The following is a 27,188-nucleotide window of genomic DNA, read 5'->3' as shown; positions in this document are numbered from 1 at the left end:
GTTCATCACTGGTGGTCATGGTGGGGTTGAGCATTGAGTAGGAGATGTAGTGGTAGAGGAGTGAAGTGAGAAAAAGGCAAAGGGCTTGAGATGGAAGCAAGCCCAAGAGATCATCCATATGGGATAGGAAAGACATGAGTATGTTTGTAAGCTGGTGGTACCTAGGGATGAGGAAGAGCTGGAAGACAGAAGTTGTAAACAAATCAATATTATGGAGGAATGGGAAGGGATGGACAGACTTAAATCCTTTGTGTAGAATATTTCATTGAATCCTCACCATGACTATGAAATAAATTTCTCACCCTTTTATAGATTAAGAAGCTAAGACATAAAGCCATTAAGTAATTTACAAAGTCACAGCGGTTAATCAGTAGATCTAAATTCAGTTTCTTTCTGAGCTTCTGCTCTTTTTGTTTTTGTTTTGTTTTTGGTGTATTTATGCATATTTAAAAAAACGTATCTACTATATACCCTTTTAGAGGGGAAGAGGCAAGTCTACTGAGGGCAGGTATAAGGTTTCACTTTTTCTTCTATCTCCCACTGTGTCATAGATAAAATTTGAGAGTTTACTATATTTTTGATTGACAATTTTGATTAGATTAGATAATCCATATGTTTAAATTGATCAGGAATTGAGTGAATGCATTGAAAGAGGTGTAACGTTTTAGCTTATAGGTCTTTAGAGAAGACCTTTACATCTGTTAAAATAGAATGATTTAAGGACAAATTAAGAGTATTTGAACATCCTGTGGTAAATATCCTAGATCAAGAAAACATTAGGGCTTCCCTGGTGGCGCAGTGGTTGAGAGTCGGCCTGCCAATGCAGGAGACACGGGTTCGAGCCCTGGTCTGGGAGGGTCCCACATGCCACAGAGCAAATGGGCCCGTGAGCCACAATTACTGAGCCTGCGCGTCTGGAGCCTGTGCTCCGCAACAGGAGAGGCCGCGATAGTGAGAGGCCCGCGCACCGTGATGAAGAGTGGCCCCCGCTTGCGACAGCTGGAGAAAGCCCGCGCGCAGAGACGAAGATCCAACACAGCCATTAATAAATAAATAAAGCACACCTAGTATAGTGTAACTTAAAAAAAAAAAAAAAGAAAAGAAAACATTAAATTCTAGATACTATAATGACAACCTAAATTTTCAGAAAGAGAGGCCTTTAAAGTCAGAACTCTAGATCCACATCCTCCAGAAAAAGACACAAACTGAATATGAGTAATTTTAGTGGTTTAGAGTTAGCAAACACTGTTCCATGGGGGAAAACGTCCTACGAATAACAGTTTACAAATAGACCTGTTTAATTCATGTAGTAGCTAATAAATTATACACGTATGATGAAAAATATAGAATAACATTGCTATGGTAAGTGTAATTAAGTAGATTATTAACGTTAAAACTAATAAGAAATAGTGTTTGACCATTGAGAATGAAGAAACTGGTGGAAATGTTTATGATTTTGAATAGGGCTTTCTGGAACTTTAAAAGGCTTTTGAGGATGCTGACTGATTTCTGTTTTTATTTTTGACATTACAGAAATAATGCATGCTTACCATAAGTATTGAAATAATAGAGAAAATTTAAGTTCTTAGTTCCTCCAGAGGTAGTTATTGTTAATGGTTATATAGAGTCTTCTCTAAGATCCCATAAGCTGCATGATATGGCCAAAAAAAAAAAAAAAAATTTAGGACTTTATTCTGTGCATTTACAAACATGTATGTATGTCCACACATGCAGGGGTTTTTTTTTCCTTCAGTTTTTAAAAATTTTATTGAAATATGATTAATACAAAATAAACTGTACATATTTATAGTACACAATTGAGTGAATCTGACATCTCTGTGTACTGATGACAACATCACCACAGTGAAGATAATGAATGTACTCAACACTCCCAAAAATTTCTTTGAACTTTTGTCATTCATCCCTCACCCCCATCTGCAGGCAACCACTGATCTGCTTTCTGTTACTATTAATTAGTTTGCCTCTTCTAGAATGTTATGTAAATAGAATCATGTAATATGTATCCATCCTTCTGTTTGTCTGGATTCTGTCATTCAACATAAATATTTTGAGATTCATCCATGTTATGTGTATATCAATAGTTCGTCTTTTGTTGAGTAGTATTCCATTGTATAATATACCACTGTTTCTTTATCCATTCACTTGTTAACGGACGTTTGGGCTGTTTTCCAACAGTTTGGGGCTGTTGTACATAAAGCTGCTATGAACATTCATGTACAAATCTTTTTGTGGACGAGTTCATTTCTCCTGGTTAGATACCTAGGAGTTAAATGGCTGGGTTGTATTTTAGGTATATGATAACTTTTTAAGAAACTGCCAATGGTTGTAATCCCATTAAATGTGCATGAATTGTTCTTTAACTTTTTTTCCCCACATAATACACAAAGACTTTATTTTTGTTATTGGCCTCCTTGATACTGTTGAATCATTACCGTGTCCTTATATCCATAACTACAGCCATAAAGAAATTTGATTAAACTATCTTTAAGGTCTCTTAGAGCTTAAAAAATTTCTTTAATTCTCTTAACTACTCGTTTTCCCAGATAACCAAGAATTTAAAAAAAAACTTATTTCATAGCCCCAGCAGTGATCACTTTGAAATAATCCTGGCTAGGCATATTTACTAGTATAGTCAGCTCCAGTACTTTGTCACCAAATTAAAATGTACTAGAAGCTATTGTCATAATTGTTTAGCAGTGATTGGCAGAGCCATGATTTATCCCTTTGTTTTGAAATTTTGTTCCCCTTTATTTGCACCATTCATTACTGATCTGTTCCTTCTCGTTGTCTTTTTACTTGTCTTATTTCTTGTCATGGAATATTTTCCCCTGTATTTTTTCTATTTTGTTCTTTCTCTTTCCCCTCTTTCTCACTAATTCTTTTGCCTCCGTTTTCTTTGCCGTCTTACTCCACTCCTATCAGCAAGTTCGTATTTGTGGGAAAGGAAACTTCTAATGGGCCTCCTGGGCAGGAATAAAGACGCAGACGTAGAGAATGGACTTGAGGACACAGTGGGGAGGGGAAGCTGGGACGAAGTGAGAGAGTGGCATAGACATATATACATATATACACTACCAAATGTAAAATAGCTAGCTAGTGGGAAGCAGCCGCATAGCACAGGGAGATCAGCTCGGTGCTTTGTGACCACCTAGAGGGATGGGAAAGGGAGGGTGGGAGGGAGGCTCAAGAGGGAGGGGATATGGGGATATATGTATACATATAGCTGATTCACTTTGTTGTATAGCAGAAACTAACACAACATTATAAAGCAATTATACTCCAATGAAGAGAAAAAAATAAAATTAAAACTAAAATTAAAAAAAATAAAGGGTTGCCTATCATGAAATAGAAGGGGTTGAAAAACACTGTCTTAGTGACCTCTGAGCACTGGTATATGTCCAAAAATCATTCAAATTACCTGATGCCACTGATGGTCATTTCTTTTTTTTTTTTTTTTTTTAATTAATTTATTTATTTTTGGCTGTGTTGGGTCTTCGTTTCTGTGCTGATGGTCATTTCTTTAAAAGAAACTCAGTGTTTCTGTTAAGCCACGTGGAAAATTTGCATTAGGCTTATGAATAGCACTCCACACCAAGTTGGAGAATCCAGCTTTACAGTTGGTCCTGAATGTGGTTGTATTTATATCAGGGTCACGGTCCTATTGGGATATCAGTCTTGGACCAGAGGGCTGTGAGGACTGAATGTGGGTAGCAGTATCATAATTTTTCTGTCTCTGTAAAAGATGCATTGCATAGTCAGACACATATAACTACATTTTTCCTGTTGTTATTAAGAAAATCAGTTTTATTGTCTTTTTCAGCAGGGTCATGTTTAAGTACAAAATCTTCTCTGTGACATTCATTGTAAGCCATCAAAGAAGAAATCGGGCTCTCTGGCTCTCTCCACTGTCAATAACAGGCATTTAAAAGCAGATTTTTATCCGTTAACTTTGCTTGAATGAATGTGACACTTGACAACAGATGAGATACGAGCTGCAAGTTTCTTTGACTCCATTTCTATAAACTATGCATTGTTTTGAGTTGGCTTATTGAACATATTATAGGGGATTTCTATATGATTGTGGTCCAGAATTCTGTGCTTTTATTCTTCTTAGCTTAAGGTTGCATATAATTAACAAAAAAATATTCTGAAAGAATGTATGCTTTCTTCATTTAAAAAATGGTTTGTGAACAGCAAATACAGACTGTATCTCCCCTACCCAAATAATTCAAAGGCTGCTAACAGGCCAGATAAGAGTTTGAGTTAAAGAAACTATTCAGGGAGCATGGTTGCATAAACTTGATTTAAATCACTAGTTGGATATGGTTAGATGTGGATATGGTGCTTTTGTCCTACAGAAGGTGCGTTCTTGGTGTTTGAGGTAACCTTAAATGTTCCTTCTATCATTGGTAGCCTCTGTATAGGTAAGGAAGCACTTCTTAAAAAATTTCAGCTTCATTGAGGTATAATTGACCTATAAATTGTAAGATATCTAAAGTATATGTCATGGTGATTTGATATACATTATGAAAGAAGTCCCTTCATCTAGTTAATTAACACCTCTATCACCTCACATATTTATCTTTTTTTTGTGTGTGTGAGAACATTAAGTTCTACCCTCTTAGCAAATTTCAGTTATACAATTTAGTGTTACTAACTAGAGCCACCGTGTTCTAAATTAGATCTTCAGACCTTATTAATTGTATAGCTGAAAGTTTGTGTTCTTTCACCAGCCTCTCCCTTATCTCCCTCACTCCCCAGCTCTTGACAAACATAGAAAAAGAGAGTAGAAAAGTGGGAAGCATTTTTATGAGACAGTCATTCTCAAACGTCAGAATCCAATAGGAAGTACACCATAAAAAGACCACATTGCATTTTTGGCGACTCATAGTTAATTTCCCATATTGCTTTCAAATCCAATCGTGTGTATCTTTTGCTTAGAATATTTCATTGGCTTCTAACTGCCTTCAAAATGCAACCCAAATGCTTAGAGCCGTGCTTCTCAAATTTTAAAGTGCATGTAAGTCACCTGAGCATCGTTAAAAAATGCTGATTGGCATTTGGTAGGTCTGAAGTGGGGCTTCATATTCTGTATTTCAAACAAATTCTAAGGCTTTTCCAAGGACCACACTTTGAGTAGCAAAGCATTAGAGCATAAATTGGCAAGGTTCTTCATTATCTGGTCCCCCCCTGCTCGGCAGCTGCATCCTTTACTACTCTGTCGCTTCATATCTCCACCCTACCTCACCCTCTGACTCTTCTTCACACCTTACGTTCCTATCGCATGGAATTTCTGTTCTCTGAATGCATTATGCTCTCTTGTTGCTCTGTGCCTTTGCCTACTCTCTACCCTTCGCTGGGACTACTCTTGATAATCCCTTGCTGCTTACTAGGTCTTCAACCCTCAACCACACGTCACCTCCTCTTCACAGCCTTCCCTGATTCTCAGTCTTGATTTGATGGCTGGGGGATGTTAGAGCATCCTGTGGGTTGTACTTTTATGGAGGGCTTTAACAGTGTAATGTTCTTAGATTCTGAGTGTTCTTTAAAGAATGGCAAGTGGATTTACTTGGAATAGACAAGATAAGTCTGTATTGGAGAATAATGTGGAAAGTAGGATAAATAATTGTACAATTAAATTGATGTTGCTGAAAAGTAAGTAGAGGGAGAAAGAATTGCTGACAGAAGATCCTAAAAGTCCTCACTGATGATTCTGAGAGTGATGTAATAGCCAATCAACTGGAAGGTTGGGGAAATATGTTTTTGCTGTTATTTCTAGGAAGTTTTAAAGGAGAACAAATTGGAGGAAGGGAAACTGCTTGTCTTCTGTGCATGAATGTCTGTTTCCTACTGGGGAATAGACTCACAAGGCCAGATTTGTGTTACTTCTCTGAAGTGCTATGGTGGACTCCCTGTGTGGACTCCTTATGTCTCTAGGGCTGCAGGCTGGGTATAATTAAAAAAAAAAAAAAAAACCACACCATTTTGACTCATGTCTGCACTATTTACTAATTCTGTGACCCTGAGCAAGTGGATTAACCTCTCAGAACATATTTCTCTACTTGTATGTAGAAGTAATATTACTTATCTGTTACGGTTTTCCTGAATATTGAGTTGATGTATATAAAATGTATAGTAGATTAATTCTCTCTTCTCTCCCTTTTAGTACTGTGTGGTCAAGCCTAATAAAAAAGTGAGCTACTGTGTCATTAAAAGACTCCATTGTGGGGACTTCTCTGGTGGTCCAGTGGGTAAGACTCTGTGCTCCCAATGCAGGGGACCGGGATTCGATCCCTGGTCAGGGAACTAGGTCCCACATGCATGCTGCAAGTAAGACCTGGTGCAGCCAAAATAAAAAATAATAATAAAAAGAAAGACTCCATTTTGTTATAGACAGGTAGCTTAGAACTCAAGGTCCATTTTATGAATTCACTTTAACAAGATCATCTGATGTGTGTGTATACTTTTTTTTCTGTTATCAGCTAAATAGGCTTTGCCTTTAACAGCTCTTAGAAGATGAAAGAGATACCCAGACATTTCATAGTGATTGCTTATTCCCAGTTTATCAATTGAGTTTCATATGTAGACCATTTAATTAATCTAATAAATTATGATTATGTAAACTTTAATGAATTGTATTGTTAAACAGGCATTTACTAAATATCCACTGAGTGTCAGTTTATTATGTGAAAAAGAAAGGAAAACCAGGCCTTTTATAATCTGAGAAAGCAGCATATAAAACAACAGTGGAAAAGAATATTGTAAGGTTTATCAACAAATAATTTAATATACTGCAGTTCTTGAATTGTTGTAAATGTCCTTTAGATAATCACTTGGAAAAGCAACACTAACCCTAGTAGGAATATTTTTGCTTTAATTTTGGTGGATTTTGTGATTTTTTTTCCCCATTATAAATTGTAAACGGATGAAGTTGCTAAGTGACATGAATTTTGTTACAAAACCTCACTCTTCTTAATGCTTTTTTGATCCTTCTGTTTCTCTGACTGATGCAAAGTGTAAAATTGCATGGAATGTTCCTCCTGCACAGTTGAGCTATTAAGCAGAACTAATTCTTTATGGAATGACAACAAGGCATAAGAAAGGCATTTCTTGGATTAGGCAATATAAGGCAATCACTTGGCAAACGCTGAAGGGGAAGTGGTATTGGAGGAGACAAAGCAACAGCACTTTTTCTCTTCCCCTTGAATTCATAGGAGCCACACAAGTTGAACGGCTTTGAAGCTGGTTAATGTGGCTTACTATGCATGTTTTTTCTGTACCGTTTCCTGCTTGTTTTTGCCAGCAGAGGGGCCAAGAATAATCACTTGATAAATGCATTAGCATGTCTCATACACTTCTGTGACCACACACTGTTGCTGGGAAGACAGATAATTTGAGAAGAGGAAAATCCCAGTTGGGGATGTCTTTCAAAGTGAGATCAGACTTTACTCCCAAACTAACAGGATTCTGTCTAGATTATGTGAGTACCATATGGAGACTGATTATTTAAAAAAAATTTTTTTAACTCAAGATTAAGTAACAGTTGGGAAATATGAAAGGCAAAGTGAATAGTGGTTTATTTTCATTTTATCAGCTCTAGAATGGAAGACAAGGAATGTTGGTAGTAATTTTATGATGGTTAAACAACTATAGAAAACTGTTTTTATTTCCTTGGATTTTTCCTATTGACAGCATGCTCCTGTTTATTTGCTTAGATGTGTGATTTTTCCTTCTTCCTAATCTCTTCCTTAAATTCCTACCAAGACAAACTCTTTCTCTTATAGCATCACATTTCCACATCTACTTATGGTGTTCTTTATTATTTGGTCCTGAGAAGCCACCCTAATTGCCTTTTATTCTCTACTTACTGCTGATCTCTTTAGGGGGAAACACCATCAATTCAGCAGAACATAAGTCAAGGTGCAGCTAAAGAGAACTGTATATTAGCTGTAGGTGAAGATGCCAGAAGTGGTTGTGACTTCAACATTGAAAATCTTCATTCAAATAACTCTTTTCACCTTTGCTTTAGGAGAGTGGAAGTGCAAATGTGGCACAGATGTGTGTGCAAAACAACACACCTTTATTTTAGCATGCAGTGGGACAGTTTATTCCTGACGGAGGTCTCAGATGTTCAGCAGTCTTGGTCAAACAAGAATTCCAAAACCCTGTAGCTAATCTAGAAAATCTATTTCTCATGTGAGATACCTTGGATCAAACCAATTGGTTCCAGGACCAAATTCTAAACAATCTCAAGCCTGGCCTGATGGCATCTGAGTCAGGTTGAATACTATGAGATTCTCCAAGATGGGCTCAGAATGCCAGGGGGCCTAGAGCTGACAAGTGTCTGCTGGGTCATCAGCCTGTGAAAAAGGACTGTGCAGGAGTTGCCGTCCTGCAGTGTGCTGCCGACATCAAGAGGCAGGGAGCTGGGCTGGGCTACTCGGAAAAGGCTGGTTGTTCAGGTGTATGCGTGTGTGTGTGTGTGTGTGTGTGTGTGTGTGTGTGTGTGTATTGCCTTACTGACTCCCCACTCTTCTAGCCTCTCAGCAGAGGTGTGACTGCTCTCCCACCACTTCAATAGGTGAAGGGATAGGAGGACTGTAGGTTCCTTACTCCTCCTGTTCCCCAGGAACATAGGTTCATTTATAGTTATTAGGATACATATTTTTCTATATACTTTTCATGTTAGTATTCTAAAGATAATGTAAACTTAGGTTCAGCATCTTAGTCCTTCAGATTATTATTGTGTGCACATTATACTGAATGCACTCCAGATGAAGGGGGTGATGACTGAACTGAATGTGTATGTACCCTAGGACATATTTTATTCGTGTGTTTATCAGGACCTTTTGTATCTATGGTGTTATGCCAGGAATATGAAGATGAAAAGACAGATTCTGTCTTGTGGTAGAAGCAGAAAGTAGAGCTTATAAAACAGTGAGACAAACAGGATACTCCAAGCTCCTGGGAGTGTGTAAGAGTTCTATAGTTTTATTTGGGAAAATCAGGTGCATCCTCACAGAAGAAGTGAAGATGGTCTGCAGGACTTGGCATTTAAAATTTATGTGTACTGTCAACTTGCTTAATTTATAATTCTTTATTAAGAGTGATGAGAAAATTAAAAGTCTGTTTTATAAGGAACATAGCCTTTTTGAAATTTATTTTTTAATTTACATACAGTGAAAATTATTTGGGTCCACAGTTCTGCGAGTTTTAGCATATGCACAGTTGTATAACCTTCACCAAGCTCAGGATACAGAATGGTTTCATTACCCCAAACCTTTTCTCATGTTGCCTATGTAGTCATACCCTTCCCTCCTCCTGACTCCTAGAAGCCACTGTATCTTGCATTTTCCAGTATGTCATATAAATGAGATTATACATTATGTTACCTTTTGGGTCTTGCTTCTTCCACTTAGCACAGTGCCTTGAGATTTAACTACTGAATATGTTGTTGAGTGTTTCAGTAGTTCTTTCCTTTTTATTGCTGAGTAGTGTTCCATGGTATAGATTTACTGCAGTTTATCCATTCACCAGTTGAAGTTGAAGGACATTTCGGTTGTTTATGTTTGGGGCAATTATGTGAATGCAGCTTTGATCAATTTTCTCGTACAGGTTTTTGCATGAACATAAATTTTCATTTCTATTGAGTAAATATTTAAGGTGAGAATGCAGTAAGTGTGTATATAATTTTATAAGAAATTGCCAAGTTATTTTCCAAAGTGACTGTACCAATTTGCATTCCCATCAGCAGTGTTTGAGAGTTCCAGGTACCCCACGTCTTCATCAGTTTATGGCTTGTCTTTTCATTCTCTTAACAGTTTTTTTTTCAAGAGCAGAAGTTTTTTTGTTTTGATGGAAGCCAATTTACAATATTTTTCCTTGACAGATTGTGTTTTTTATGTCCTATCTAAGAACTCTTTGCCTAACCCAGGTAACAAAGATTTTTCTATGTTTTCTTCTAAAGGTTTTATAGTTTTGTGTTTCACATTTAGTTCTGTGACCCATTTTGAGTTAATTTTTACATAAGGTTTTAGGTGTAGGTCAAGGTGCTTTTAATGTTACAGGCACTGTCCTAAGCGCTTTACACCCAATACCTGATGAATTCATAAAAATTCTTTTAAGAATCCTATTTGACATAACAGAATGTGTTTATGAAGAAAAAGTAGGGAATTCCCTGGCGGTCCAGTGGTTAGGACTCAGCGCTTTCACTGACGTGGGCCCAGGTTCAATCCATGGTTGGGGAGCAGGCTGCACATGCAAGCTGCCTGGTGAGGCCAAAAAAAAAAAAAAAAAGTAACTTGCTCTGGGTTATACAGTAAGGAGTGATATAGCCAAAATTACGTTAATCTTCTCAGGGAGATAAGAGGCAGAGTTTTTTTTGATGTAATTAAGGGGTTGGTGGTGATGTGGTTCACTGAGTTTACTTAAGAAACCTTTATCAAGTGCCTGTTGTATACAGGCCACTGTTCTAGCAATATACAGACGAGTAAGACATGTCTCTAAACTCAAGTAATTTACAGTTTAGGTTAAAAGTGACTGGGGACTTGAATAAATTGGAAATGTAGAGCATTTCTGAAACCAATTCTTTTTTTTTTTAATTTTTATTTATTTATTTATTAATTTTGGCTGTGTTGGGTCTTCGTTTCTGTGCGAGGGCTTTCTCTAGTTGCGGCGAGCGGGGGCCACTCTTCATCGCGGTGCGCGGGCCTCTCACTATCGCGGCCTCTCTTGTTGCGGAGCACAGGCTCCAGACGTGCAGGCTCGGTAGTTGTGGCTCACGGGCCTAGTTGCTCCGCGGCATGTGGGATCTTCCCAGACCAGGGCTCGAACCCGTGTCCCCTGCATTGGCAGGCAGATTCTCAACCACTGCACCACCAGGGAAGCCCCCCTGAAACCGATTCTTAATATGAGTTAAGAGAATTGTTGAACAGCACTGAGTGGCCCAGATGACAGTGGGGACTCAACGAGCTTTGTGTCATTCTTTCCAGACAAAGAAATTGAGTTTGGGGAGTGCCAAGTCTGGCATTTGCCAGGATAGGCTTGATAAAATATCAAAGCAAAGATTTCTCAGATGTTATTAAAGGTATCTTTCAATATGGATACAGTAGGAATAGACAGAAAAATAATCTAGTCTGTGGGAAATTTGCATATAGCAGCTATGTCTGAAAGTCCCTGTTCCCAACTTTGTTACAAAGTTTCCAGCCTTCATTTTGTTTATATTTATTTCGACACATTTTGATTTAAACATTTCCTTTGAAAAGCAAATGTATACCTCTTAGCAACTGGTTGTCAGAATTGCCATAGATTCAAGCAGGATACTAAATTCACAAGAAGTCAGATAATAAACCACTTATACAATAGCTGTTGCATACTCAGTATAGATTTTAAAAAAGAGGTCGATATGCAAGATGTAATGATCGCATTACATTATTTTTATTAAACAGATGAATTGTTTTCTGTAAAATAACTTTTAAAAAGTTCAAATAGCTTCTTGCCTAGTCTTAAGGCTATAGTAAGTTGTCAACTTCTGTTTGAAACTTGTACCTTGGTTGATTTTTATCTCAGTAAGTAAAGCATCAGTTACCCTGGTTTGATTAAATGCTGGATCAGGTCTCTTGTTTACTTCCTGTTGGTTGCAGGTCAGTCTTCAAGTTTGAAGACTCAAAGTGAATTGAACCTGATGAGGTAAGAAGTTATAACTATGTTTTGGTTAGTAAATCCTGGAGTAGACAAATGCATGATTTGAAAGACCAGTTTCATAGAAATAAACTTTAAGCTAATATACATAAAACTCCATAACTAACTCTGAAATTGTGGACATTTGAGTGTTTGAGATAGAAATCTCCTCGTTTCCTTGATGAGCTATTTATAGATTTCTCCAGAGCTACTGATTGGTGACTTAGAGCCATGGAAACAGCACAGAAGTATTGGAACATGACTGCTGGCCGCTTAGGACTCCCCCAGGAGGGGTGGGGTGGTAGCAACTGGTATAGTCCTTGACCAGCTGAGGCCTCCCTGACTGCTGTGCAGCGTTAGGACCACCAGTGTAAACCCTGCGTTCAGGTTCTCACCAAATTAAGTTTTTTCTGTTTAGTGAAAGAATATTTTAAATGTTAATTTACAAAAGAAAATTATGTTTTCTTACATTAGGGAATAGTTTGTGAGCTTATTTTAAATTACTGGATAGCTTGCCATTTCAGATTGTGTATTCATAATTTTTAGTTGGTTTTAACATCAACATGTATCAAGTATTTATTCATTGCAACTTTTAAGAAGCATGAATGGCACATTAGTTTAATATTACAGTCATACATTTCCAAGGTGGAAACATTAATATGTTGGTTTCTGATCAAATAAAAGTTGGGAGAACATTTTCTTCTTAGCATTTTTTTTCCTCTTAACATTTGGATCCTTTTTTTTTCTGACTGTAAATCATAGAAGCAAATGATTAAGTAGACAGGTGAAGAGGAGGAAGTCACAAATAAAATAGGCACTTATATTTATTATGTTTGCAAGGTTGTTTTTGAGGACCGTGCATGTTTCTTGAGACCTTGTTTCTTGCCTATTTTATAGAGCTCTGGCCTCTTAACAGCACTGCTTTAATGACTTCTTGTAGGGCTCTTGGTTTATGTTAGCACTGACTGGGGAGGGAAGAAAGAGGTCAGGTTTCACAAGAAGGCTGTAGACTTGTAAAATCATACCTAACTGGCAGAAATGAAGTCCACATCAAGGAGAAATCGAGATTTGCATAAGAATACAAGATATTTTGCCTTGTAAATAAGTACGGAATGTTTTGATAATGCCGAAAATAGTTTGTCTAAAGTTTTAGGGGGGACTTAATACTCATTGTAAAGGATGTATTCATTTACTCAGCTTAACACCACACTTAAAAAAATTAAAATAGAAAAACAAATACTTCCTGAGAAACAAAGTTTAAGACTGTCATGATATATCATATTTGTGCATGCTTTTCTGAAGTTTCTAAGTTTTGATACAAATTTTTAAGTAATTTATTTTTTTATTGAAAAGTGGTTTTTATTCAGATGTTCTTTTTCTCATCATTTTTCACATTGAAGGCACTGATTGGGGAGGGAATCAAGCATCCATAGATCATGGGTGATAGCTACCCAAAGAATGATAAGCTCAAAGTACTAAAAAGGCAGATAAAAATTAAGGATGAGGGATTTTTTTTTTGGCCTTGTTGCGCAGCATGTGGGATCTTAGTTCCCTGGCCAGAAATCAAACCTATGCCCCTTGCAGTGGAAGCACGGAGTCTTAACCACTGGACTGCCAGGGAAGTCCCAGGATGAGGGATTTTATCAGGTAGTTGAGCAATGGTAGAAAATTTATGCAGACTCTTCCTTCAATCTATGCACCGTAAGGCATATAAAATTTATTTTTAAATGTCATTAATTTTTCTTAATTATGTTGTTTTGTAGGAAAAAATTTTAAGTACAAAATACATAATTCCACAGCTAGAGATCCTCTTGTAATCTAGCCCCTTATTATTTCGTCATTGAAGTAGGGGATTTTATCCTCTTCAAATAATTTATTCACGTTAAAAATGGGAAAATTATTTCTGTTTTACTGCACTTTTTAAAAAATTTATTTATTTATTTTGGCTGCGTTGGGTCTTAGCTGCGGCATGCAGGATCTCCGTTGCGTCTTGTGGGACCTTTCATCGCGGCACTTGGGCTTCTCTCTCGTCGTGGCACACGGGCTCCAGAGTACTTGGGTTCTGTAGCTGCGGCATGCAGGCTCTCTAGTTGCGGCGCACGGGCTTAGTTGCCCCGCGGCATGTGGGGGTCTTAGTTCCCCGACCAGGCATTGAACCGGCGTCCCCTGCATTGGAAGGCAGATTGTTAACCACTGGACCACGAGGGAACTCCCTGTTTCTCTACACTTTATGTACCTTTATGTAAAAGCTACGTAGTCTGGCTTAGTAGAAAAAAAAGAAAATTTAAAATCTTAGAATACCTCTACCTTTGTTAGGGCTTTAAAATTTATTTTTATTGTATAGTGGTCACTAACATCCTTTGTTTGACCTTCTTGAAGTTATCGTTCTGAAAGCGAAACCAGTGTATTCATAGCAAGATACCCTGTAACTATTACTACTTCCGGTACCACTGCTAGGAGATTACTAGGTGCCAAGCAGTGCCTAAGTACCTGCTTATATTATTGTGTGTGTGTGTGTGTGTGTGTGTGTGTGTGTGTACACATGTTTATGTATATATAATTTAATGTTATTCTTAAAATATTCTTATAAAGTATTATTATTATCCCCATTTTACTGGGGAATATTGAGGCATGGAGTTGGGTAACTTCTCAGGGGCACACAGCTCATGCATGCAAAGCTGTGATTCTAACCCAGACCTTTAGATTTTTTTTTTTTTTTTTTAAATTTATGCCTGTGTTTGGTCTTCGTTTCTGTGCGAGGGCTTCCCCTAATTGTGGCAAGTGGGGGCCACTCTTCATCGCAGTGCGTGGGCCTCTCATTATCGCGGCCTCTCTTGTTGCGGAGCACAGGCTCCAGACGCGCAGGCTCAGTAGTTGTGACTCACGGGCCTAGTTGCTCCGCGGCATGTGGGATCCTCCCAGACCAGGGCCTGAACCCGTGTCCCCTGCATTAGCAGGCAGATTCTCAACCACTGCGCCTCCAGGGAAGTCCAGAGCTTTAGATTTTAATATCTGCACTCTTAACCTCAAGGCTATGCTGCTGCCCCACCTCCATAAATTATGCTCTGTATTGTACTGGATTTTTTCCTGATTTTCTTTAAACCAGCTAAGATTAAATTTTACCATATTTTTTGGGCTTCCCTGGTGGCGCAGTGGTTGAGAATCTGCCTGTCAATGCAGGGGACATGGGTTCAGGCCCTGGTCTGGGAGGATCCCACATGCCGCGGAGCAACTAGGCCCGTGAGTCACAACTACTGAGCCTGCGCGTCTGGAGCCTGTGCTCCGCAACAAGAGAGGCCGCGATAGTGAGAGGCCCACGCACCGCGATGAAGGGTGGCCCCCACTTGCCGCAACTAGAGAAAGCCCTCGCACAGAAACGAAGACCCAACACAGCCGTAAATAAAATAAATAAATAAATTTAAATTTTACCATATTTTTAATATCCTTTACCTCAGTTTTCTAATGCCTTAACTTCTGTCATCAAGAAATGAAAATAAGTTAAGATTGGAAAAACAGTAAACACTATTTCTCCTAATCTCATTGCAACAGAGCCTCAGAAGTAGGAAATCCTTTTCTCCACTAATTTTACATGTTATACATTGTTATTTTTATAGGCCACTATTATAAAAACTCATGCATATCTTTCTTTAAATCTTAACCACAGCCTAACATGTGAACCATTAGTTTAAAAATCAGGATGGGAACTTCCCTGGTAGTCCAGTGGTAAAGAATCCACCTTCCAATGCAGGGGACGCTTGTTCAATCCCTGGTCAGGGAACTAAGATCACACATGCTGTGGGGCAAGTAAGCCTGCACGCCACAACTACTGAGCTCATGCACCACAATTATTGAGCTTGTACGCCTCAACAAGAGAGCCCACACGCCACAAACTACAGAGCGCACGTGCCCTGGAGCCCTCACGCCACAACTAGAGAGAGAAAACCTGCACGCCACAACTAGAGAGAAGCCTGAGAGCTGCAACGAAGAGACCACGTGCCACAACGAAAGATCCTGTGTGCTGCAGCTAAGACGCGACACAGCCAAAAAAATAAAGAAAATAAATAAATATTTTAAAAAAATTTTAAAAAGTAAAAGTAAAAATCAGGATGAATAGATATTTGAAACTGTTGACATTATTAATCCCTGTCCTCATTTTATAGTTTCCCAGTCTTCCTTAGCATGGCCAGTTTTTTTTCATTCTCATCAAATGAGGATCTGTGATGCAGATTCATCAGTCCATCCGAACTCTCTTCCTACATCCTCTGTTCAGGCACCATAGTATCCCCCAACCTTCCAGGTGTGTAGGCCGGAAACCTCAGAACCACTCGGGTCTTTCCTCCTGTTTCCCTTGAACACCGTGTGGCCACATCGTGTTGTTCAATGCACAGCATCTTTTGTATGTGCCCTGCCTTCCATTCCCATCATCTCTGCCATCATTGAAACCCACAGCTGGTCTCTCCTCCTCTTTCTAATGGCCTCTTAACAGGTCTCCCTGCCTCTAAGCACTATCTCTCTATAGGTATTTGACTGTTTGATGATCAAATGTGCATGGGCTTAGAACTAGGAGACTAATAATAAAGGAATAGCTAATATTCCCATGAGGTAAACTAGTTTTTTAAAAATAGATTTAAAAAAAGTACTTGATTCCTCCACGGGTTCGATCCCTGGTCCAGGAAGATCCCACATGCTGCGGACCAGCTAAGCCCGTGTGCCACAATTACTGAGCCTGCGCTCGAGAGCCCATGAGCCACAACTACTGAGCCCGCATGCCACAGCTACTGAAGCCTGCACGCCTAGAGCCTGTGGTCTGCAACAAGAGAAGCCACCGCAATGAGAAGCCCGCACACTGCAATGAAGAGTAGCCCCTACTCTCCACAACTAGAGAAAGCCTGTGTGCAGCAACGAAGACCCAACACAGTCAAAAATAAATAATAAATAAATAAAAAATCTAAAATACTTTTAAAAAATACTTGATTCCTAAATAAATTTTAGACTGATTCAATTTACATGCATATATCTATCTTTCCTATCTTTTTTTTGTGTGTGTGTGTTAACTTTTTTTTTTTAATTAATTAATTAATTTATTTATTTATGGCTGTGTTGGGTCTTCGTTTCTGTGCGAGGGCTTTCTCTAGTTGTGGCAAGCAGGGGCCATTCTTCATTGCGGTGCACGGGCCTCTCACTATCGTGGCCTCTCTTGTTGCGGAGCACAGGCTCCAGACGCGCAGGCTCAGTAGTTGTGGCTCACGGGCCTAGTTGCTCTGCAGCATGTGGGATCTTCCCAGACCAGGGCTCGAACCCGTGTCCCCTGCATTGGCAGGCAGATTCTCAACCACTGTGCCACCAGGGAAGCCCTATCTTTTCTATCTTTAACAGATTCCTAGAAATGGAAATAATACCGCTTGAGATGAGAACCATAGTTTCAAAATCCTAGTACACCAGAGTTTAAAGGTGTTATTTGTTTTAGAAATTTGGGAATTTAACACATATTCTTACCCAGCTAGAAAGCCAGTGCATATGAACCTCTATTTGAGCAGCAGAATTGCTTGGAAGTAGAACCAGTAAGTTTTACCTTCCACAGAAAGTTTGAGAATCTCAAGCTTTTACTGAGAAAATTCACATGGGATCTTTGGAGATTACCTGGATTCAGATCGCACCCTCACCTCACTGGCTGCAGAACCTTAAGGAAGTGGCTAATCTCCTTGTGTCTCAGTTTCCTGAACTGAAAACTGGGGTAATAATAGTTGTGAGTATTAAATAAACTAGAATATGTAATGTACTTAACGTGCTGCCTTGCAATAAAGTATATATTAAGCTATAGTTATTTCTGTCATCATTATAACCTCTGTTCTGTGCTTTCATAATATTCCATAATTTTCCTTCATAGCATTTATCACAGTTTGAAATTACTATATACTTGCATAGGTATTTAGTTAAATGCCTTTCTCCATTGCTAGACAAAGATCCCTGAGGGTAGAGCCTCTGTTAGTTTTGTTCGTCATTGGATCCTTGGCATCTTGAACATACTAGGCACTGAATAAACAATTGTTGAATGAATGAATTTAGAAGAGATTACTTTAGTCTAAAATTGTTCTAAAATAAGTGTGATTAAAATCTTTTTCTGGAATAGGGAGACAGTTAATCTGGCCCATTATTTTATGAATAATTGCTTGATTCAAAGCCTGTCAGCATGGGTTAACTACACATTAAATGAATGGTTTGATTATAAAATAGTGGGATTGATGTTAATATATGACTCATGGAGATTAACTTCTTTGTGTCATAGTTATAATGTATACCTTTAATAGCATAAATATTCACTTTTTTATATAACTATTTTACACTGACTATTTAAATACTGTTGCATGCTTACCATATAAATAGTTTGGGAGTAATTGATGCCGAACTACTTCTTTTTTTGGTGAGGGGGGGTTGTTAAAAGCCTGCTGACAAATCTCATTTATTGAGAATGTACCCAGTGAAAAAGAGTTAAAAATATATAGTTAGTAGAAAGAAAAATATCGGTTCCTTTCGATGTAACAAAGATGTATACGTGCATTCAGTTTTTCTAGTAATTAGGCTAAGCAGTTTAAAGATTTAGAAGGAGGGTGACTAAGACAATGCTTCTGGACAGCATTTAAAATTGAATCACATTCTTTGTGAGACGGTGTTGTTCACGGTTGTTTTAGCAATAATGGTTTGACTTACAAGAGCATTTGAATTGATAGATGGAAGCCACTTACGAGTCAAATGCAGCCCATATCAAACACTGTTGTATGTCTGGAGGATATTTGTGAAAGGGGAAGAGGGAAAATGAGAGCAGGGAGACCAGACAAGAGACTGTTATAGTGATTCCATGGAGAGATGTTGGGACAGGGATACAGGAATGGGTTTAATATATGTTTAGGAGTTAACGTCAGTGGGAAGTGGTGATTGATTGAAGAGAGTGAAGGGTGAGTCGCTGCACAGTGGTGTGACCGACTGAGGTAGAGATACAGGCTGGGAGGAAAGAAGATGATTTCATTTGGGACACGATGAGTTTGAAGTACGTTTTATAACTTCCAGGTGAAGAAGTCCAGTAGGTAGTAGGAGCCATGGGTGTGAAGCTGTGAGCGTGGTGATCTAAGCTGGAGATGTATTCTGGGGACTCCGAAGCAACAGATGGATGTAGTTGAAAACTAAAAGTGGATGAGATCACCCAAGGAGAATGTGGAGAGAGAAAAGAACAGAGAACTCTAGGAGGGAGGGCAGGAGGAGGAGGGAGAGCCTCAGAGGGAGTGAGAGAAATAGGAGTGCACAGTGTCATAGACACTCTTTCAATAAAATAATAGGGGAAGAAGGCACATTAGATGTTTGAGGCATCGCATCAGAGAGGAAGAAGGGGAGACAGCTAGAACTGACTATTTTTTAGGGAAGTTTTGATGCCATGGGGAAGAGAGAGAGTGGGTAGCTGCTCGAGGAATTTGTGTTGTAAAGAGAGGCCTGGAGTTTTGTTCTCTTTGAGTTTTGAGTTTGGGAGAGAATCACTTCTTAAAAAATTATTTATTTATTCATCCATTCATTCATTCATTCTGCTCTGAGTCTTAATTGCGGCACGCGGGATCTTCCCTGTGGCACGTGGGCTCTTAGTTGCGACACGCATGTGGGATCTAGTTCCCCACCAGGGATGGAACCCGGGACCCCTCTGCATTGGGAGCGCAGAGTCTTACCCACTGGACCACCAGGGAAGTCCTTAATCACTTTTATAAGCTGAAGGAAGGAGTCAGGAGAAGAAGATTTTAAATATGCAGGAGAGAGAAATAAAAAACACAGATATATCAGGTTCCCAGAGGCGAGGGCAGAGGAAGTGGGTGGCACCCAGATGGAGGAGTTACAAAAGGAAAAAAGGAACTTATTTTTATGGTTGAGTCATGTTGGCCTCTTTCTCTTCAGTCTCAGAGGTACTGATGAAAATCCCAAGGAATATCTGGTTTGGTCTTCTCTGGGCAAAATCATTTTGCCAGCAGGTTGGTTCAGAAGAGACCAAGAAGTTAGACGTGTTAAGTATAAAGGTGTTCTTGAGGATTTAAAAAAAAAATCTTTATACAGTACTTGCTTCATAACTTGCTGAAAACCAGAGAGGGATCAAGAAATAGTCTTACTTGATGGATGTATTAACTAACCTTATTGTGGTCGTCATTTCCCAATATATACATGTATCAGACGTCAGACTTACACAGTGTTGTACACCTTAAACTTATACAATGCTGTTCATCAATTATATCTCAATAAAGCTGGAAGGAGGGGGAAAGAAACTAGATTAAAGATTGCCTAGGGCTGGGGTGGGGAGGGGGTGGGAAGATTAGGGAGTGATAACTGAAGGATATGGGATTTCTTTCTGAAGTGATGAAAATATTCTAGAATTGATTATAGGGATGGTCACAAGCTCTGTGAATATACTAAAACCCATCAAATTGTATACTTTAAATGGGTGAATTATGGAATGTAAATCACATGCAATGTGAATTATATCTCAGTAAAGTTGTTTCATACACACACACACACACACACACACACACACACCACCAAAAATAAATAAAATTCCTTGCTGTATTACAGGATACATCCATTTATGTTTTAGTTCTCAGAGTTTTGTGACTCCAAAGTTCTAGACCATTTGACCTAAAGGGCAAAATTAGTTTAGTTTTTATAGTAAAAAATGCTTAGGAGTTTCATAGACTTATTTGTCTGGGAAAGAGAGGGAATTGCTCAAAGTAAAGGTAGTGGTTCAGAGGCATCATATTGTTTGATTGATTAGATGAGATTCAGAGTGAAAACAACTCTCAAGTGCCTAAGTGGTTGGAGGGAAGTTACTCAAGGCAACAGAGTGATTATATTGTTCTCAGTAATCACAACACTGATAAAAAGTTTTATAATATATAAAAAGCCCTCACTATGTTGGTTTATTTAATCTTTATAAAAATCCTTTAAGAGAGGAGGGACAGATATTTGTTTATAAAAATAATACACTAAAGTATGGGGGGTTGTTTAGAGTTATAGCAAACAAAATAATAAAAAGCATTATTTTCTTCTCATCCCAAGCCTTGGTATTTATACCTGGGAAACTCCCTACATTTCTGGTTACTTTGTTTAAAGACCTAATAGAATTGGAAAACAGTTTTTAAATTTCAGTTTAATTCAACAAGTATTGTTTTAGTGCCGAGTCTGTGCCATTCCTCGACTTAAGGGATCCTGCAAAGAATATGACCCACTACTCAGCCTCATTGAGCTCAGAGTGTAGAATGGGAGAAAGACGTGTGAATAAGTGACTATAATACTGTGGGATAAAAGTAGCAATAAAGGTCTTCATTTTACAGAAGTAGAGAAAAAGGTCAGGAACAGCTTCCCAAAGGTTCAGACAAGAGAACAAGGCTTTAAATGATAATAGGATTTCATCAGCTGGACAAAGAGACCTAGGATATTTGAAAGAGAAGGAAAGCTCGTATAATGCTCAAAAGTGTGAAATATAGTATATTCAGAGAATTAGAAATAGTTCAGTGTCCGTGGAACATAATTTCAAGTGGTTGAATACAAAGTGACAGAGTTTTGCAGGGACTAAATAATTCATCAGTAACACAAATCAAATTTCTATTTTATGACCATCACTCTGGAAGGTAACTCTGTTGTCAGGACAGATCTCACCTAAGACACTCCAGCAAGACTTCCAGGTAGTAGGTGAAAAGGACCTGAATAAAAAAGAGTACTATTAGGGATAGAGAGAAGTCAGATATGAGATGTATATTGATAGATAGAGATGTCTCATATATATGTGTATCAGATAAAACATACTGAATTAGGTGCTTGATTCATTGTAATGGGGTAATGGAAGAAGAAATTGTTCAAATAGATGGGGTTGGAGGAACTACTGCTTTATGAAGAAAAGTTAAACTATATTAGATATTTCAATCTGGGGAGGTAAATGCTGGGAAAGAGTAAGATAAAAATTCCCACTTTGAAGTCTAAATTGAATATAGATGGGATTATCAATGACAACTAAAGCTAAAGGTCAGCTCCTCACACATGGAAAAAATAAATATGGAATCAATAAGAGCAATTAATAATTCATAAAGCAGGCATTAAACTTTTCAAAACTTAGGTCTTAATTCCCCCGAAATATGAATGTATTCGACAAAAGTTTAGTTAATTAAATGAAAGATAAGCTTACATTGTTATTTGTTTGTAAATAGATTAATATCCTAGAAAGTGATTACAGAAGCAATTAAAAAGAAAAACTGTATTGATTTTGAGAGTTTGGTGTTCTTGAATAGTGATTCTTAAACATTTTAGTCTCACTCTTTATATGCTTAAAACTTTTTGAGGGCCTCAAAGAGCTTTTATTTATATAGGTTATATCTTTTGATACTTTACTATTAGAAATCGAAACTTAGAAATTTTAAAAATATTCATTAATTAATCTTGAAATGAAAACATTGATCAATTATATATTAACATAGCACATTTAATGAAAAATAACTATTTTCCAAAACATTTTAGTGAGAGGAGTGACATTGTTTTACGTTTGCCCAAATCTCTTTAATTAGCTTCATAGAAGACAGCTGGATTCTCACACTGCATTAGGTCTGTTGCTTTATCACCCATCATGTAGCTTCTGGAAACACTATATACTCAACAGAAATGAAAGTGAAAAAGGCAAAGGATGATTATCGTAAGAATGCTTTTGACCTTGTGCGTCCACTGACAACAGCAGTTTGAAAACCGGTGTTCTTAAAGAAGTAGGAATTTTTTGTTACATACATAAATAAAGTATTAATTTACCCCCACTCCACCCTTCTTGGAAGTAGATACTCCTAAGAATATTTTCACTTTTATTCACTGACTTTGTTCCATACCTCTAAAGGCCCATGATTCATTTACAGATTAATGAAGTCAAGTCCAAGGCAGAATTTGTTAGTCTTCTGTGACCTTTTACCCTTCTCAGTCTAATGAAGCATAAGGCATCTAGCCCTTATTCCTTCTATTTTTCTTCATAATTTCTCATTTTATTGGTAAATTGTAGAGACATATATATTTTTTGAACTGGAGTTTGAGGATGGGGAGTAAGACTCTCATTGGGGCCCTTTCTTTATATCCTGGAAGACTTAGTAGAGGGAAGGCAAGCTACACTATTACCTGGAGTCTGGACTCCATCAAAATGTGAAACCATGGACATGATGACCAGTTCCTAGAGGCTTGTCTAGAATACTAAAGAAGAATTATCTAGAAAATATCAACACTTAAGACTTATTTAAATCTAAAGATAGTCTCTCGAGTCTGTGTACCTTTTTATTCATCAGACATATCATTTGTCTTCACTCTTTCCTCTCTCATTCTGCTCCATCAATACCAACCTCATCTGATTCCAAACATGGAGTGACATGTCTGTGTCTAATAAGAATCAAGTCTCTGTTTTCATTATACCTGTAGAATCTCTCCGTTCTCACTGCCACCACCCAGTTCTTTCACTTTGATTTAAACAGCCTGTTGGTCTTTTGATTTAAGGCTCTTTTTCTTCAATCCATCCTATCTAACAATACCTGATTAATTTTTCCCAGACACTACTGTTATCATGACACTCCTTTGCTCAAAACTTTTCAGTGATGCCTTAATTTGTACCATGGTACAAATCTGTTTTATCTCTACTCTCCTTCCACTTTTCCATGAACGCTTAATCTGATTTATTCTACAATAGTTAGTCCTGGCTGTTACCGTAGAATCTTGTGAACGCAGGCTGCACATTCCTTACTTCTGTGCTTGCCTTCACGTTACTCCTTTAACCTGGAATGTCCTTTTTTTCTCCTTCCATCTAAACCCAAAGGGTTCTTCAAAACTCAATTCACAACCAATCCCTGTAAAAGGTTTTTACCTGACTAATCTGTCTTTATTGATTTCCCTCTCCTCTGAAATACAATAGTGTTTGAGATTTGTACTACACAGCTTAGTATATCATTACATACCATTGGTAATTGCTTATTTTTGTTTCAGTTATATTAATTTTTTTCTGAAATAGATCTAAGTTTCTTGAGAATTTCATTTTGGGAAAGACCAAACTCCTTTAGCTGGACAACTGCCCAGTGGTATTTCTAAAATTATTCCTTAATTTCTCTTCGTGCTTGTTAAGTTGAGTTGGCCTTATGTCTGGGCAGGAGTTCAAGTTTGATAAATAATATCTAGCATAATGTTATTTCCAAGTATAGTATGATAGTGCATGTACTTATTCTGAATTTGACAAACTTTACCTTATAGCTATTTCTGCATTTGAAGTTCAGCCCATTTCTACTGAGGTCCAAGAAGGTGGAGTTGCTAGATTTACATGCAAGATTTCATCAAACCCTCCTGCAGTCATAACATGGGAATTAAATCGGACAACTCTACCTGTAACTATGGACAGGTAAATACAGCTTTTGTCTTTGAATATGATACAGGAATGACAAGGACTTCATCATAAAACTGTATATGGGGAAAGACCACTGTGGAGCTTATTTTCGTTTATGGTAACAATAACCAATTTCTTAAAGACATTTCAAACTTAGGCAAAGAATTAGATCATCAGTCTCTGGTACATGGGGCATAGTTCCTGGTTTTTTGGTTCAGATCAGAATTCAGATACTCTACCTTAGTGCTTTGTTCCTTTCCTCAAACATCTTTTCCAATCATGGGACCACCTGAGTACCTGGATGGCAGCCCAAGGATTTAGGAAACTGAATTACACTTTTACTGCTGGGGATAGTAGTGCTGGTGTAAGGGTCTCCCATATATGCAGTGGTGGTTGCCCACTTCCGCCTCTGCCTTCTGCTTACCAACCCCCTCTACACTACACACACACACACACACACACACACACGTGCGCATACACACACCTAGTGCTCTGAAGGTGGTCGGAGTTTAGGGGTCAACTTGGCAGCAACTTCAAAAGTTTGATTCCAATCCTGATGAGTAGCAATATTCCTTAGGAGGCAAAAATCATTTGCTGAAATGGTAGAACTAAGATGGACAAAGTTACTCAAGGAAGAGCTTAAAAAAGAAATTTACATTCAGATATATCTTGGAGAATACATAGATATTAATAGGCAAAAAATCAGGTATTTGAAAAATATCATACTAAACTCTAGACCACCAGTTAGCTAAATGTAAGCTATAATGTGAAGTGAGATTCTGTGTAAAATCACACTGATAGATTTCACAAATCACATACAGCGGGGGTCCTCAACCCCTGGGCCATGGACCGTTACCTGCCCGTGGCCTGTTAGGAACCAGGCCGCACAGCAGGAGGTGAGCGGCAGGCGAGCAGCAAAGCTTCATCTGTATTTACAGCCACTCCCCATCGCTCACATTACCGCCTGAGCTCCGCCTCCTGAGCAGCATTAGATTCCCATAGGAGCACAAACCCTGCTGTGAACTGCACATGTGAGGGATCTAGGTTGCACGTTCCTTATGAAAACCTAATACCTGATGATCTGAGGTGGAGCTGAGGCGGTGATGCTGGCACTGGGGAGCGGCTGCAAATACAGATGATCATTAGCAGAGAGGTTTGACAGAGACCATAATAAACCAGTTGCTTGCAGACTCATATCAGAACCCTATCAGTGGCAAGTGACAATTAAGTTGCGTCTTACAGACTGGACAGGACATAAGCAACACACTTCAGGTGTCACTGTCTCCCACCGTCCCCAGATGGGACCATCTAGTTGCAGGAAAACAAGCTCAGGGCTCCCACTGATTCTGCATTATGGTGTGTTGTATAATTATTTAATTATATATTACAATGTAATAATAATAATAGAAATAAAGCACACAATAAATGTAACACGCTCGAATCATCCCTGGGGGGACTGGGGAAAAAATTGTCTTCCACGAAACCGGTCCTTGGTGCCAAAAAGGTTGAGGACTGCTGAGATACAGCATAATTACTTATGTTTTAGAGAGTTGTAGTAACCCAAATGAAAACAATTGATCAAGCTAATATTTTTAAAAGTCTTTAAAGTATTATTGCATCTGGCATTTTTAAAAGGTTGAGTATATGAATTCTTATCATAGAATATATGTTAAGATAAAATATAAAATCTACTACAGAGAGTTTAATCTTCTTTCCTCTCATGACAGGGTAACTGCACTACCAACAGGAGTATTGCAGATCTATGATGTTGACCAAAAGGATGCTGGAAATTACCGTTGTGTTGCTGCTACTGTAGCCCACAGACGTAAAAGTATGGAGGCCTTGCTCACAGTGATTCCAGGTACCACACATAAGTTGATGTTTCAGTTTTTAATTGGCCCAGCTATTAATTTGCCTTCTCTGGCTATAATAGTATGCCATAAAGTAGTACTTTAATTACATTTAAATTTTATTGTAATCTATTTGGAAAATGATCGTTTTTATCTATTTAAGCAACCTTCTTCTCAAACTAACTTGTTTTATATGTTAATGTCAACATCTTTAAGAAAGATTGAATTTTTGTTTTGTAAATACTTCATTTTTGTTTTTAAAATATAAAATACAGAAAAGCTCAAAGAAGAAGAATAATCATCTATTTCCACTAAAATTGTCCATTGTCAATAAAAATACATTTGTTTCCAGTTTGGGTTTTTCTGTTTGTTGTTTTAAGAAAAATTATAATTTACATTTGTAGAAATGATGCATGTTTTATTTTAGAGAGTAATGTCTATAAAAGTAAAATAATTTTTTTTACATTAAACAGTGTAAAAAGTACAAAGATATATTTTTAAAATGTCCCTAGTTCCATATCCAGAGATTATCACTGTTAACATTAAGTGAACATAATTTCATATATTTTGCCATTCATAAATATAGTTAGAAGGGAAACTAGCTTGAGAGATGAATATGAAGAAAGAAATATTTATTTTATTAAAATGGAATTATACATAGATGCTAGTTTTTTATTTTTTAATAATTAAATTTACTTGAATGTAGTGGAAGAAAACCAGACCAAAAGACATTGTTGAACTTCACATGAGTGTTCACTCTTCACAAGAGATATTACTTCCTAAAAGATCCTTTAAGACTAAAAATTTTTTCAAAGAAACATTGAGACTGAAATTAAATTTTTAATGCCATGTTTTAATTTTAGGTGGTATCTGTTAGCTTCTTGGTATGAAGCATAAAGACAAAAGCACTCTCACACTTCTTTGTTTTCCCCACTGTCACATAAATTCCTAACAAGATTAGTGAAAGCATTAAGTCAGTGTTTGAACCTCAATTAAAAGTGGATGATATGGAAACAACCTAAGTGTCCATCAACCAATGAATGGATAAATAAAATGTGTCTTATCCATTTAATTAAGTATTTATCTATTATTATTATTCAATAAAAAGAAATGAAGTACTGGTACATGCTACAGCTTAGATCAACCTTGAACATTATGCTAAGTGAAAAGCCAGTCCCAAAAGACCATATAATGTATGGTTCCTTTTTTATGAAATGTCTGGAATA

The 27,188-nt window shown here is 37.8% G+C and overlaps 1 protein-coding gene across 2 annotated transcripts in view; it reads left to right on the top strand.

The window, feature by feature from the left end:
- Nucleotides 1-27,188, top strand: part of PRTG (protogenin) — a 125,031-nt gene that overhangs the window by 31,675 nt on the left and 66,168 nt on the right. For both annotated transcript variants that reach the window (XM_068551962.1, XM_068551953.1), the window contains exons 3-4: nt 23,983-24,127; nt 25,840-25,973. In XM_068551962.1, coding sequence (XP_068408063.1) covers nt 23,983-24,127; nt 25,840-25,973 — 279 coding nt within the window. The remainder of the gene's footprint in view (nt 1-23,982; nt 24,128-25,839; nt 25,974-27,188) is intronic.

The sequence above is a fragment of the Eschrichtius robustus genome, chromosome 1 (assembly GCF_028021215.1).
Source record: "Eschrichtius robustus isolate mEscRob2 chromosome 1, mEscRob2.pri, whole genome shotgun sequence".
In the NCBI taxonomy this organism is placed as follows: Eukaryota; Metazoa; Chordata; class Mammalia; order Artiodactyla; family Eschrichtiidae; genus Eschrichtius; species Eschrichtius robustus.
This window is presented reverse-complemented; position numbering and strand designations above follow the sequence as displayed.